The sequence below is a fragment of the Agelaius phoeniceus genome, chromosome 8 (genome assembly GCF_051311805.1).
Source record: "Agelaius phoeniceus isolate bAgePho1 chromosome 8, bAgePho1.hap1, whole genome shotgun sequence".
Lineage (NCBI taxonomy): Eukaryota > Metazoa > Chordata > Aves > Passeriformes > Icteridae > Agelaius > Agelaius phoeniceus.
The window spans coordinates 7,384,243-7,399,536 of NC_135272.1; the positions used below are offsets into that span (position 1 = coordinate 7,384,243).

At 41.9% G+C, this 15,294-nt stretch overlaps 1 protein-coding gene across 3 annotated transcripts in view; it reads left to right on the forward strand.

The window, feature by feature from the left end:
• The window catches only part of ATF6 (activating transcription factor 6), a 75,622-nt gene that overhangs the window by 445 nt on the left and 59,883 nt on the right, over positions 1–15,294 (forward strand). For 2 of the 3 annotated variants that reach the window (XM_054637925.2, XM_054637924.2), the window contains exons 2-9: positions 59–123; positions 1,825–1,912; positions 2,231–2,325; positions 2,808–2,937; positions 3,190–3,396; positions 5,848–6,068; positions 11,522–11,707; positions 12,101–12,192. In XM_054637925.2, the coding sequence (XP_054493900.1) occupies positions 59–123; positions 1,825–1,912; positions 2,231–2,325; positions 2,808–2,937; positions 3,190–3,396; positions 5,848–6,068; positions 11,522–11,707; positions 12,101–12,192 (1,084 nt within the window). Of the gene's footprint in view, positions 1–58; positions 124–1,824; positions 1,913–2,230; positions 2,326–2,364; positions 2,456–2,807; positions 2,938–3,189; positions 3,397–5,847; positions 6,069–11,521; positions 11,708–12,100; positions 12,193–15,294 lie in introns of those variants that run through there. The other variant, XM_077181881.1, reaches the window with a different exon arrangement.

Consider the following 15,294-nt stretch of genomic DNA (forward strand, 5'->3'; position numbering starts at 1 on the left):
GCCGGCGCGGAGCTCCCCGGCGGGGCCGGGACGGCGCTGACCCCTTTTCTCTCTGCAGAGGCTGTGCTGGGCGAGGAGCTGAGCGAGCTGCTGGGCGCCGCGGCCCCGAAGGACGAGCCCGACGTGAGTACCGGGGATGGCGGGGGCCGAGTCCGCGCTCTGCCGGCGGTGAGAGCCCCGGTACCCGGCTCGGGGGGCCTCGGAGCAGCCTGGCAGGGGAGCGTGGCCGCCCGGCCTGCGCCCCGCGTCAGCGCTGGAGATAGCGATGGCTGAAGCACTGCGGGCACGGCTGCGGAGCGGAGCGGAGGGTGCCAGGCAGGGGGGTTAGGGTAAGGGTGCGAGGTGCCGGCGAGGAGGAGTGGCGGTGTCACTGCCCCGGTGAAGGTGAACCCTGCAGGGCAGTGCTGGGGGGGGCGCTGGCTCGGGGCTACCTGGGAGAACGGTGGGTATGTTACACCTACACCCACCCGGGTTATTCTTTATCCCTTTGCCTATTAGATTACTTCTTGTTTTTATCTTTAATGTAGGATTTTCTCAAAAAAAACCCTTTGCTTGCAACCTTCTGCATTAATCCCTGTCGTTTTCACTGCCCACTTGTCCATACTGCTTTTTCTCTCCCGGGGCATTCACCTGGTGGATTCTCCTCTCCGTGTTCTTCCCCTGCCATGTCTCCATGTCTCTGCTCACTGTGTCCCAGTCCACCTCCAGCACAAGCCTGGGTTATCATCTCATGTAAACCCCAGATTCTAAGAGCATTCCTACACGTGTAGAACCAGTCACTGGAGAAAATGTGGGAACAGACTGATTGCACAGGGAAAGGTATTCCCCATCAGCAGGTCAGCATTACTTGCCTGGGTGAGGGCTCTTAATGCCCAGCTCACATTGCGGTTTTTTGGTCATTCTTCCTTTTAATGTGCTCTGATGAGCTTTCTTTTCATTCTAACTTGCAAATACCATTATCTATGCAGTTTGCAGGCTTTTTGAGCCTCCCTTCACAGAGCAAGTTGAGAGTACAAGGGAAGGTATAATTGCAGCATGGTTTTCAGGAAAATCTTTGTTGTATATTTGTATAAGCTGAGTAGGTCATGTCTCTATTTTTCATGCAAGTGCTTATAAAGGGCCACATTTGCATAGGAAACTGAGACTTACAAATGTACAAGCATAATAAATGGAGAAAAATTCCAATTGTTGTTTTAAAGGGCATATGATAAATAATATGTATGGAGTGATTTTAGCCTGTTTGTTCTGATTTTTGTTGGAAAAGGAAACTGGTGTCCTTGGCTTTAGATGTTGACATTGGTGTATTCAATTATAAGGAGACCTAACACATACCATTAATCAGGTCTTGGGCAAATCAGTCTTGTGTCTGTTTTCCTGCTGGTAAACTGCCTCTGGTGCTGCTTTTGTTTGTAAAGTGCTTTGAGATGTAATGATGGAAAAGCATTATGAAATAAATTTTTCAAGGCAGATGAAGGAGAGGATGGCACCAGGTTCCTAAGACTTGTGTTTTTTGTGAGATGGTTCAATGAACTTAGAACTTTTGCTATACAAATTACAAAGAAGAGTACGATAATTAGTGATAATCTTAAACTGACCTGCCCCTTCCTACTGGTGTAAGTTTAAAAGAAGCCTTGTTTTGTGTATTTCAGTTGAGAATTTCTCCTTTAAGGACTTTATTCTCTGCATACCTTAAGGCACCTGAAGTGATTGATAGTTATGCTGTTTGTTTTGTTTTCTGGAGCTGTAGGAATGTGAACATAATGGCTGATGGTGTCAATGCATCTTTCTTTTTGTCTTGTCTCTTTTTCTGAACTGTCATTTCAGGAAAATGATCTTTATAACTTTCATTTTGATTTGGATTTGATGTCTTGGGACTCGGACCTTTGGAATATTACAGGCCATGCTTATGCAGGTAATTAACCTCCTATATTTTGCAGATGTTGCTCTTCCCCTCCTGCCCCACAAGGGTGAGCTCTTAAAACTCATGTGGAACTGTTTGATGCCCTGCAGCCTTTTCTCTGTGATGGGAGATAGGCTGTGTTTCTGTAGGAGATGGGTACAGCTGGCAAGGGCTGTCCTACGAGCCAAGTTGTTTAATACCTTTAATCTCCTTACATTTTCTGCTGTGCCTTGCTTTGGAAATTAAATATCTGGTGTAGGACAGTGTGTTCTTTACTTTTCCCATTGCTACAAACTTGTGCAGTGAAATGTCTTTACCTGCCTCTTGCAGATGCAAACGTGAAGACAGAACCTTTATCACCAGCCACTTCCAGCTGTTCGGTCCCTTCACCACCGGCTGTGGACTCTCCAGTGCAGAATGTGCCTGTATGCAAAACCCCCCATGTAACACAGACAGCAACAGCTCTGACAAACCAAAAGCCCTGGGATTAACTCCTCTGACCAAATTCATGGCATAAGAGAAAACAGCTTATTTTCCCAACCCTTGCAAAAACCTGTCAGTGGTGTTTTCTTATCTCTTCTCTGTGACCCATTCAAATAAGAACATGTTCGGCTCTCTTTCCTCATCTATGTTCAGTAGCCTTGTTGCCAAACAAAATGCCTTCTAAAGGCTTCTGGGTCTAGCAGGGTTGGCCTCTGCCTCCCATTACTCTGCTGATGGGGAGAAGTACTTGTTGGTTTTTTTAGGGGTACTTGGCATTAGCCAGAATCAAATTGCAGAGTAAAACTTTTGTCCTGTTGGCTGCAGCAGCAACACAGATGTGATGAGAAGCAGATATACTCTGAAGTGCTGGTAGATACTGCTCTGAGTTTCTGAAGTGTTAACCTCCTGTGCTTTCTGTCTGCAGGATGATGTGGACTTCAGCTGTAGCTCCCAGATGTCTCCCATCTCTCTCTACAGCAAGAGCTGCGGAAGCCCTGCATCCCCTGAAGGAGATGGAGGGAAGAAGCCTGCTGTGAGCATCTCTTCTCGATCTGGTATGAGAGAAAGAGTTACTTTCATGCTATTGATAATATGTGTGTTGTCTTGCATGCAAATTAATTAACTAACAATTAACTAACAGACACTAGAGTCCTATCATTTATGACTTAGGTATTTGATCAGGTGTGTTTATTTTCAACAAATATTATAGATGGATAAAAAACCCCACATTAAAAGCTACTTCATTATAGCTTTAAATATGTATTTTATGCCTCTTGGTCCAGTTCTGACTCTTTTTCCTTTTCTAGCAAATAATTCTGCAAGGAGCCTGAAGAAGTGTGGTCAGACAGTGTCCAGGCCTTTGATACAACCCAAACCCCTTTTGCCTGCTGTGCCTGAAGCTCAGGCTAACATTGGCATCCCAGCTAAAACCATCATTATTCAGACTCTTCCCACACTTGTGCCACTGCCAAAGAATCAGCCTGTTGTTAACATCCAGCCAGCACCTCCTAAAGGTAGGTGAATTGTCTTGACTGAGCCAGGTCTTGGTGGTAACATTGTCTGTTTGTGTTGGCTGATAGAATGAAGTTAGGTTTGGTGTATGAAAGAGGAGGAATAGGAGAAAAAAGGGTCCTACATGCATTGCTGGAAAAGCTTTAGGCTGAGAAGATGGCCTTACTCCTCTCATCCTGTCCTGTGAGAAACAGCACTGTGTAAAATGGAAGACTGGATTATATAATTCCATTATTTGGATTGGAAGGCAGAGGCTGTGCTGAACACTGGCAGCTGAGGAGATAAAACTGCTGATTTGGAAGGATCTGTAGGGATGCTTTGCTCTGCTCTGCTTGCAATGTCAGGTGGTGCATAAGGTGATTACAGTGCTGTTCTTGTCATAACTGAAGGAAGATCCAGTAGAATCAGTTAGGATGACTTGAAGGAAGCTGGAAAGCTTGGGGGAAGTGATATAAGCATTTTTTACCCACATGAAACTCTTCCACAGGATGGAGGGAGCATGGGTTTATGGCTTTTTAGCTCACTAAAACGTCATTAAATAGAATGTTGTGAAATCTGCTAAAAATTGAGAGCTGTGTCAGAGGTTAGAAAAGTTGATGATGTTAACAAGAGGAAAGTGACTTCCTGCCCCGTGATAATTCTTCTTTGCTTCAGTTACCCTGATATTGGTTTTTGAAGTAGCTCGAGCTTTCATTTCTGGATCTACCTCTCCAGGCAGGGCAGGAGGGACCCTGCTTGCCTTGCAGCACTTGCCAGCTGCAGTTGCTCGTTTCACCAGCTGATGGCCATAGTCTCTTGCAGTTGATTGCACGGGTGCTGAGGCACGGAAGGAGGAAAAGGAGACAAATTCTTATGGGCATGTATCTAGAAATTATTGCAATTGGGAAAAATTTGTCTCCATTACTGATTTCTCTTCCGTCAGGGGTTCAGCCAAATCTGGAGATGCTGACATTTGTTGTAACATGCCTAAGATTGCTAGACTGCTTAAAACACAGGTCAGCATTGTCAACGTGACCTAATTCTTATTCCTTCTGATGTTCCAACTGATAAAATACCATCTGGAATAAGGAATGCTGGGGATGTGGATTTCTTTGGATATAAGTCTAATATTCTGAAGATCAGCTTCTCCTTTTCCCTGAAAAAAAGTCAGGACAGTAGTTTCTGTGAGACAGTATAGAGGAAATACTTTTGACAAAGTATGTCCATACTTTCCTTTAACTGATGGCATGTTTAAAATTTCTCTTGTGGAGCTTCCATAATAAAAACCATAAGGATCTTTTTTCATCTGTCTAAATCCCCTGCATATGACAAGTTGGAAATGCCAGTTTGAAATATGCCATTATCTTAAAAGAAGCATGAGAAATTTTATTTTCACAGCTCCTTTTATAAACGCTTAAAGGAGAAAGCATGGTCTTAGAGCATCGTCTCTTTTATACATAAAAAAAGAATTGAAATCATCTCAAATTCATCATTTAAGATTCTTAAACAGGGTTGTACTAAGTTAGGATGTCTTTGAGATTGTGCCTGCAAAAAAAAAAAAGGTCTAGTTTAACCCCATACATAAGATCTTGGCACTAGGTAAATTACTTCACTTTTCACCTTCCAGAAGGCTGGGTAAGTGCTGTAATCCATTGTCGAGCATTTTGGTTGGAATGCTCAGCTGGAATGTGCTCTTTCTGAAAGCTGGCGAGGTCATCCTGTTACAAAGGATTAGAGAGACATTAATGTGTTTTCAGACAGCAAAATATTACTCAAGCACCTGCTTGAGTTAAATGTAGTTGTTGGACTGAAATTTCTTGGAAGTGACTGTTTTTAATTCCATTTCAAACTGTCAAAATTACCTCATTTTTTCTGCTGGCTTTTCTTTAAGCTCAATTCAGCTTGTGTATAAACTTTCTTGCATAAGACATTTTTCTAAAAAAATTGTCTTAGTGTGAATTGAAGCTTCAGCATAAGTTTTGAAAGTGTAACTTTCATTGCTCTTTTTTGTTCATCTTCCATCTCTGCTAGATTGAATTGATCTGTGTGGCTTGAGTCATTTCTGTGTTGTAAGTTTTCCATTGAATACAGCAATAAAGTACTTATGGACAAAAGGGAGAAGAAGGATTGAGGAAAGTTGGCTAAATTCTGTGAAAAGGTTGTTCAGAGTGCTTCAAGTATTAGCAATACTGAGTAATGTATATAACAAGTGTTGAATTTTATTAACTTTGAAGAGCTTTTGAGACAGAGCTTGGTTTATTGGATTTCTTTAATGTCTGTAGTTTTGGTTTGCAAGATGGATTAAGAGTCTTGTAAACTTTGGAACAACTTCCTTCCATTCCTGTTCTGTGCAATATACTAATGGCTTTGAGATCAGCTGTGCAGGGCAGGAGAGGATAGCAGTATGCCCCTGCAAACTGGTGATGTATAAATCCATTTCATCCATGCTGAGCACTGCTGTTCTTGTGTTCCAGGTCCATCTGTGGTGCTACCCCAGCCTGCTGTGGTACAGCTCCAGGCTTCTGGGGTGCTTCCTGCCTCCCAGCCAGTCATTGCAGTCACTGGAGGGGCCCCAGCACTTCAGAACCACACGGTGAAGGCTCTATCTCCAGCTGCTGGGAACGGCTCCAGCAGCGGCAAAATCCCGGTGACAAAGCCCTTGCTCCCAAGCAGCTCCCCGGCCATGGGGCTGGATGTAAGTTCTGACTCTGATAGCTGCTAACCAAGGCTTGTACACCTCTTGTAGTTACCTGCATGTGGGACCTAATGGTCCCTTCAGAGTCTCAGGAAAACTCTCAGTAGGATTTCCAACTGTAAGCAGGGAATTCAGCAGCTTGGCGCAGAACAGGGAGGAGCAGCTAAATATCTGCTGACCTGCCTGGAGCTGCAGACCAAGTGTGCAAGTGTAGTGGCAGAAGACAGTGCTGATTGATGTTTTCTGTAACTTGTCTTCTCAAGTGCAAGTTCTCAGTGGCTGGACCTCTCTTACATACAGGAAAATTTGATAGATCTGATTTTTGGTTAGTGCTAAATCACTTTTCTAATCCATATAGCAAAAATGTTTCTTTGGAAGCAGGTGAATTGGAAATTTCAATGCCTCATTCTCTTTCCATACCCCTTTATCTCTGCAGATTTTACTAATAACTTTTAGAAACTTCAGTTACTGAGTTCCATATGATCCTAATCTCTTCAGGCTCCTTTTTGATCATCTATTGAATGAGTAGAAGAGGGTTAAATTCTCAACAATTGCAGTGTGAATAAGTAAGTTTTTCCGTAGTAGCTCACAGTAAGCAGTAGGTGTAAACTGTAGTTTTTGAGATGTATGTGGGCTTTTTGTCCCCTTCAGCTCTGACATCTTAACCAGCTAGCAAGCTGGGTGTTAACTTGATTTAGCTCCTAGTAACTTGGAACTGCTTTGATTGCATTTTGTTGTCCAAAGAAGACATGCTTGTGGAACGGACCAAAGCTTCTTGTTGGTGACTTCAAAACTCTGTCATTCCCCAGTGGGGTATTCCAAGAACAGTTGTGAGCTGAGGGTCCTATCACATCTCAGTGTAAGGCAGAAAACACTGGTGAAAACACGTGGAATTTTGATGTATAGGCACTTGCTTATTATGATGTATAGGCACTTGCTTATTAGCAGTGCCTATACATCAGCAGATGTATAACAGCAGATCACTGTTTCCCAAAAGCAGTGGGAAGCCTGTTCCTTCAGCGTCTTTGGAGGGATGTTGCTGTATTTCCTGGTGTCTGGGATTGCCACTCAGGCCTGATGGTAACTTTTCCTCACTAATCATTTTTGTGTGTGGGCTGCATTTTGTAATGAAAATATTGTGCTACCAATAGTTTAGCAGCCAGCGTACAGTGGAAACTTGATATTCAAAGTGCAAGAAACAAAGGTCTATAGTAGGCAGAGCAGTTAAGTGTGCTGCATTTTTTAATGATAATTGCCCATCATGCAAAGTTAAGTCAAGAGACCACAAATCAATGACCTGCAGTCACTAGATTTGTGACTCCCTGTAAGCAGGGCTAGCATGGCACCTTGCCATTGTCTGAATGTAAGGTTTAATTGACAAAACCCCCTTATTGTCATCATATTCCATATACATATCCATATCCATGACATCAGGAGTCAAATGTGTAGCTGGGATACCAAACAGGTGTTGGTTTCCAAGGGTGGTTGTGTTGGTATTTCCACCCAAAGCCATTTTAGGGAAATAGTTTTAAGACTTGTAAAATGCTGTGCATCTTACCTGTGTTTGTTACAACATGAAAAAACAGTTGCAGCTGTTCTTTGGTACATACTGTGAAAAAGTGCTTTGAGGAGAAACAAATGTTTTGGGATTCAGCTTGGGCCAGCAGGGTTAAAATATCTCCCGATTGCCTTGGACACCATATGTGGCGCTCAGGGCTGCACAGAGGGAACTGTCATTTGAGCTCTGCAACACGTGTTATTGTTTCCTAATCTAAGCAAATGTTGCAAGATAAAAAGAAACACTGCAGGACTTTCTTTTGGGTTTAGGAGGGATAAACTGTTAGCTTAACATTCAGACGGCCAGTGGATTACACTGGGATGAGCTGATGGCTAGCTGTAGGTGTTAGGCCCCGTGTGTCCTGGTGGCACACGTGCAGCCCACCAGCCATGAAGGAAGTGCCAGAATACAGAAAATCTAGAAAAGATTAATTATGCAAAATTACTTCAACATAAGTGTGGATTTCTGTTTGAAGAATCCTCATTTCTGTGCTGTACATTGTGTAATATTTGTGTGACATAAACTCATTAAGCAAGTTGTGTTCTGTTGAGTTAGAGACAAAACCCAGAACTTCCATTAGAACAAAAAAACCTTGCATATGTCTTGTATTCCTGCAATCAAAGATGCATCTTCAAAGATAGTAACTTTCATAAGCTGAGGTAAGAAGCCAGCTAATGCTACATTGAATGGTTTGTACTTTCAGCTCTTTGTTAACTTTCCCAGCACATGTACAAAAACTCTCGGGAGTATGAGAGACATTCTTGCTTCTAGAAGTACAGCTTGTGTTGGAAGGGAGGTTAAATTTTGCTCATAACTGAGTTTTCTTTGGAAGTAAATTGAGGTAGTGGTGTTTATTTGTAAAGTGCGTGACTCTGTAAAACCTCTGAAGATAGAGGACAGTCTGAATCTGGTTAGTGCTCTTTGAAAGAAGGGTTCGCACTGAACCTGCCAGTTCTCCATATTTACAGCGTTTTTGTGTGTGTCTCTGCTAGTGGTGGTGTGGTTTTCAAAGCTAGAAAGCAGAAGTTGCATCACTAATTACTGATTGTTTTTAAGGCCAAGTTCTCCCTCTATGGTCTGTGTTTCCTTAGAACCTGGAGTTGCTATCTTGAGTGGAACATAATACGATACAGTTTTAAAAGTTGGAGGCTGTAAAAGAAGTTAGCAGAGCTGTTTGCTACCTTTAATCTTGCAAATGTGCAAAGCAATGTCGCTGAAGCAGACTGACATTATAAATTAGTTCCTTTCCCTCCTGAGTGTCAAAATGCTCGGGCAGGGGGCATATTTACCTTGGTGCTAGGCCAGCTGTGTGATGCTGATTACCATACTGCTTCCGGGTTCAGCATTTCTGTAGCACTTCACTCACACAGCTCTTTCCATTTCCTGCATTACATTTAGTTGGGATTGGGTGTGCAGTTGTGGCATATTCCCTGAGAAAAGCCAGGCAAGACCTGGAGGGATGACCAAGAAAGACCTTAAGCTGTTTAAGGATTGTATATTAAAACAAAATAACTTAGGGACACAAATACTGGATTTCATTTAAGCAGGGGTTAAAAATTAGTCAAAATGTAGTTGGTGAGGCATATACTGAAATGCAGCTACTGCACAGAGTACCTGGAATCAGGCTGGGGAGAGTTGCTGTTCCTCACAGCATTTGGACAACTCAAAGTAGAGCAATCTGGATAAGTGACACATAAAATGTAGATGGCAGTGTCTGAAACAGTGACAGATGTATGTTAGGATGTACTTTTAGTATAGAGCCACTGCACTGGTGCTCTAACACCTTATTTTCTTCAGGGAAGCATGTAGATTTGCCAAAGGTTCCAGACATGTAATTAAAAGCTGTCCAGTAATGAATAATCCTGAGCAGGTCTGCAAACAAGAATGGATGTAAACAATTTGGTCTTTTCTGAGTTCATAATGCAGAACGTCTTTTTTGAAAGGAGAATGTAACTCCTTGTTTGGAATAGCACACAACTTGAGCCAAAGCTGCTGCATGAACTCATGCCTTGTTTTTTTATCTCTGAACAGTTTAAGTGATCCTGGCCCCAGACTGGTGTGTTCTGTACACTGCAGTACTTGGCTAGCCTGAATCTTTTATTTTGGTCCAGTTTTTATATGTCTGCAGAAGCTTTTTTATGTTAAATGTTGTACTTAAAAAATTCAAGACAAAGCTTAGTGTTAATGAAAATATGTTAAAATCTTTTCCTTCTCCACTCCCTGCTAAAGAGAGAAACTGGAGTAAGTACAAACAGCTTCACTTTCACAGACTTTGGTTGGTGAAAGCAGGCTAGATATATGATAAATGATCTTTATAAAAAGCAATTAGACCAACATGGAGGCAACCCAGAACATTAATGCACTGTAACACATTTTCTTCATCTTTGTCACCAAACTGCAGCATCAAGAAGAATGGTTCTTCAAGCAGCTTGTGGCCGCTTTTTGTTGAAGATGCCAGTGCCCTAGAACAGTATGTTGTCTGTGTGCAGGTAGATACAAGGAGAGAATTGAAAAGCTGTGGTTAAGGTTTTTTTACATAGCCGGACTCAAAATCTGAGTTAGTTAATGTTACTGTTCTGTGACAGATTATACTATTTCTCTAGAATAATACTTCTGGAATAGTTCTCATCTTTTTTCTTTAATGTTCCTGCTCTGGGAGATACAGATTACACCAGAGCCTTTGCTGGTAGATATTGAAGGATATTCAGGTCTATGTAAGATGGATCATTCAGTTATCTGTCAGTGTAATCGTCATGGAGGCACATCCCGTTGCAGCTTAAAAATGTGATGGAAGTCTTCTCTTCTTAATGAAAACACTGTTGCTAATCTGTGAGGGAAAGGAAATCAAACAATCTAGTGTTTAAACTTAGGATTTTAAGTAGTTTTGTATAGTTCTGCAGTATTCATCATTGTTATCCTTGTCGGCAGCAAGATGGTTTTGGTCTGGGTCGTCCCACTCAGTGCAAACCACAAAATGACTAAGTGGTCAAAGATGATGGAGTGTTCCTGCTTGGGAAAAAAATCAGTCATCAGGATTGTTGGAGGATGGGGAGGCGTTGCTTTGAGCTGTCCCAGTCTGGTCTTGCAGACTGAATGCCTGCTAGTGGTTAGAATGAATTATGTGCTCTCCTGGAGCATGTTTGCTGGTTGAGCTTCATCCCAAAGGAATCCAGTTCGTGTGCTCTCAGAGACTGTTCTGTGATGTAAAACGAAGCACTTTTAGTGAGACAGTCAGGAAATGTGAACCCAAGCCACACTCCTGATCTGAATTCAGATGTTAGTGTAGATGCACCCAGAGAATGCATTTAAACTGCCGTGTAAGTGCTTGATACACACGGAATATGCAATCTGAGATCAGCAACACTATTCAAAATTCCAAAAACTGTGTAGCATAGGTGGAAAAGGTACAGAAGCAGGTGTAATCAGTATGGAAATGACTTCCGTACAGAACAGACTGAAAAACCCTAGAAATTTTCTGTTAGGAAGGCAGGTGACTGTAGCCTGATGTAGCAGATGATTGTAGCCTGTAAAATGGTGCAGGGAGAAGTCAAGGTAAAAGACTTGCAAATTCTTGCTGCCTTGCAGACCTGAAGATAAGCTCTTTTCTGTCTTGTGATGTGATTGATCAAATCAAACTTGAGTATATGTTTGATGACCCCTGCATATAGAATGTTGAGAATACAGAAGAAAACAGAGACAGTTCAGGATCTGTTTTTTTCCTTAGGTATACCGTGATCCTGAGGTGCCTCTCTGCTGACCATTCCAGCTCATTTGAAGCAGAGTATGGGAAGCTATTTGTGCAGACCTCTGACAAAGCAGAGAAGCAGAAATTCTGTGTGGAATGGAGACAGTTTTAACTTGTGGATTGTTAACAGCCTGTGTATTGTGTGTTCAGGTCAATGTCTTGAGGCGGCAGCAGCGCATGATTAAAAACCGTGAGTCAGCCTTTCAGTCACGCAAGAAAAAGAAGGAATACATGTTGGGACTGGAGGCCAGGCTGGAGGCAGCCCTGCTGGAGAATGAGAAACTCAAGAAAGAAAACAGCACGCTGAAGAGGCAGCTGGATGAAGTGGTACTAGAGGTAGGAGATTGTGATGAAAGTCTGATTTCATATGACAACAGTTGTTCAGCTGGAAGGCGCTACAACAGAGTTGGGGAAATACTGACTATAAGACCTTTGAGGGTTTCTAGCCCATGATTTTCACCAACTCTAGGTCAGGATAGCTGACACATTATCTGGTAGACTTTTCATTCTTTACTTCATGATGCTTCTGAATATTTCACTGGATAGAAGCTGATCATAATGTTCAAACCAAAGTTTTGTTTTTAAGTAGTTCAGGAATGTATTCACACATAATTAGGCAAGAATAAATCTAAAAATCAAGTATAATTTGGTGTATGTACTTGGCTTCTGACATACCCCTGCATATGTGCACCTCTCTTCTACTCAGTGTCTTCCGTTTTCTCTGTCTAGAACCAGAAGCTCAAAGTGTCATCTCCGAAGAGAAGGACACTCTGTGTGATGGTGATACTGGCCTTTATAATGTTGAATTATGGTCCATTGAGGTAAGCTGCTTAGAAATTCCTCTTTGCCTGGCAAGTTTACTGTCCTGAGATTTTTGTTTGAATCATTAATAATATCCAGTGTTGTGTTTTAAAGCCTTGAGCTTGAAATCTGAAATCTGTCGTTTCTTCTCCTCCTGCTTAGGGGAAGATGCATCTGTATAATGGTTCCTCTTTTGGAATCCTTCTGGCAATAAGGGCTGGATCTTTTACATCTCATTTCTCTTGGTTTGGCATTTTTTTATTCAGTGCCAGCATTCAGCAGTTTGTCTGCTCCATTTGTGCCTGTAGAGATTAAGAACTGTGTTTAGAATCCTTTTAGGAAAAAAAGTCAGACTTGGAGAGCTTATCTCTTGCTCATACCTGTGCTAATTTCAGTAGCTATGACTTGAAGCTGCTTTAGTACTCAAAATACTCAGGAAACCCTGCTGTATATTCCATGCCTTGCAGTCCTGACTCTTAAGATGTATCTAGCTCCCTCATTACAGAGTAAGCCCTTGTCTCCCAGGTCTGGTGAAGAAGTTGTTCCCTCTCCTTAATTAGTTGAAGTGGTAATCAGAAACTTCTCTTGTTTGAACTGTTATCAGTAGAGTGTAGAAGCCAGAGAACAGCAGGGAAAAGCTACATCACTTGCCGGACACTTTATAAAGAAATCTGTGGAAGAAAGAATAAAAAGAAATACTTCTTGCACATACCTGTCTATTTAACTTGCTTTGGAACATAAAGACCTTTTAGATTGAGCTGTTCACTTTTTCAAAAAGGCATAATATTTCAGTAGGATCCCAGTCAGCAGTGTCTGCATTTGTCCTCAAAATCCCAGTCAAACTAAAGGAATGGGATAAATACAGAGGAAGATTCTGTTTCTGACTGTGATAAATTTTCAGAAAGTGATGTTTATATTTGTAGTATTAGAAAAATTGCTAAAGCTGAAATTACTTCTGAAGTATTTGCACTTACTGCAAATATTGTTTATTATCAGGAAGTGAAATACAGCTGACAATTTTGCTTTGATATGGATGCTGTTAAGGGAGACCATTTCTTAGTGTATTTAGGTTTGTATTGTGATTTTTGACTATCAGGCAGAAAAGTCATCTTCCGGATACTAAGGGATTGATTTGTACATCCCATCTACATTTGAAGCATTACTACTCACTTGAGATAGACACTGGTTGAGAATTACTAGAACCAGTCATCTTTCTGAAGCTGGGGGAAATGTACTTGTGTCTGCATTGCAGTGAGATGATGGAATGCATGAAATTCTTGTTTGTGATGAAAGGCTTGGGAACAGAGAGGTGGGTGGGGAGTCTTTTACCACAGTGCTCTGAAGTTTTGTGGTGTCTTCCCTACCCCCAAAAATAAGCAAGCTGTTGAGCTCAATGGCAAGGCACTGCTGTCAGAGTGGTCTGGAAGGTCATGTTGTGTTCATGTCTTTGCAGCACTCAGTAACTATAGGAATGTGACAGGGTTAACTTCCTGACAAGTTTAATGTTTAATAAAGTAGATAAAGCAAGAAGAAAATCCTTGGCTGTCTCACTGTTCCTGGCCTGTAGAGTAGCTGAGCATACCAGTGTAACTGCTGTGCCTGAACCAGGTGGTTTGCATCAACACTGGATTTAGGCAATGAAGAGAAATGTAATTGCAAATTTGCAAGGAATTACTCCTCCTGGGTTGTTTTTTTTTTCCTCCCTAGCAGAAGAAATGCTCACACTGCAATTAAAATCCTAGGCTGTATCAAGGTGGTGTGAATGTTTGATTGTGCAATACTCTTTAGAAGACCCAGAATATGAGCTATACAGACAATTTCTTTAGATTTCACTCCTCCCATACACATTTTCTTCCTTTAATAAAGGTGTCACTGAATGGCAGCTCCTTGAACATGACAGGATTGCTGTTCTGCTTAGTCCTTAACAACTGAAGCTTGCAATATATGTCCTTTTTTTCAGTCCCTGCAATTTCTTACAGAAACAAGTAACTTTTTTTGTGATAATATCCATGCTAGCTTATAGTTCAGCAAAAACACTATTCCCCCCCACTTAGCTAACTGTGGAATCCCTAATTTCCATGCAGTGGTTAGCTGGAGGTAAATATGTTCTGAAACCTCATGTTGCCAATTTTTCTATGTAAGAAATCATTTCACTTGCACACCTGAATGGAGGTGTGCCAGCATTTAGGCTCAGGATGTTTTGATCCAAACACACTAGCAGTGAATATTTTGTTACTTAAAACCAATGAACCATTGCAAAGAGAGTGTGACATCCAAAAAAGCAGAATCATGGGAAATTCACCCCCTAAAATCTGTAGCAGACTTTTAAATTCCCTTAGCTGGCTTTATTGTAAGATGCTTCTCAAGTTCTTGTGGAAAGTGGTAGGATTTTTTGAAGACTAGGGGTAAAACAAAAGGGCAGATGTATAGGTTACCTCTTTCTGTCAAATCAGAGAAAGAAGAGAAACAGTTGGATTGTTTAGGGTTGGGGATGTGAGGCTGAAGAACAGGCAGTTCTGCAAAGCCTCCATGGCCTGCAGTGGATCAGTGAAGGTGCAGTGTTTGGGCGCTCAGCATCCCACAGAGCAGTCCCATCTGGATGGGTGGCTGATCTCAGATTGCACATTCTGTGTGTATCTGTGTTTTCTCTGCATTAGTGGATGTGTGTTGCACTAATAACGACTAACACATAATTTTTTTAATCAGTCTTAAGTCTTGTTGCCTGTGTGTGTGGTGAAATGTTTGTAATGTTTCATGGAGGACTCTGAGACTGCAGTTCTGCTGTTTTAAGATTATGGAAAGCAGTCCAGGATGTGGCAGCCTTTGGCAAGCGAGTTTAGCAGATAAAATTATTCTGCTGACACAGGTTTTCATGCTGACAGATAGCATGGGGATAATCTGTAATGCTGAACTTGTGAATTTGGGGGTGGGGGTGAAAGTCTGGTAGGGAAGTTGGCCTGTTGACACAAGAAATCTGTTTGAAAATACTGGAGGGAGAGTGCGGCCCAATCTGCTTAATTACTGACAAGCCTTTCAGGACATCCTTCAGTCTTTGACACAGCACCATGGTATCTCTAAGAAAAGAATGCAAGTCTAATTATATAGAAATTGAATGCCAGTGC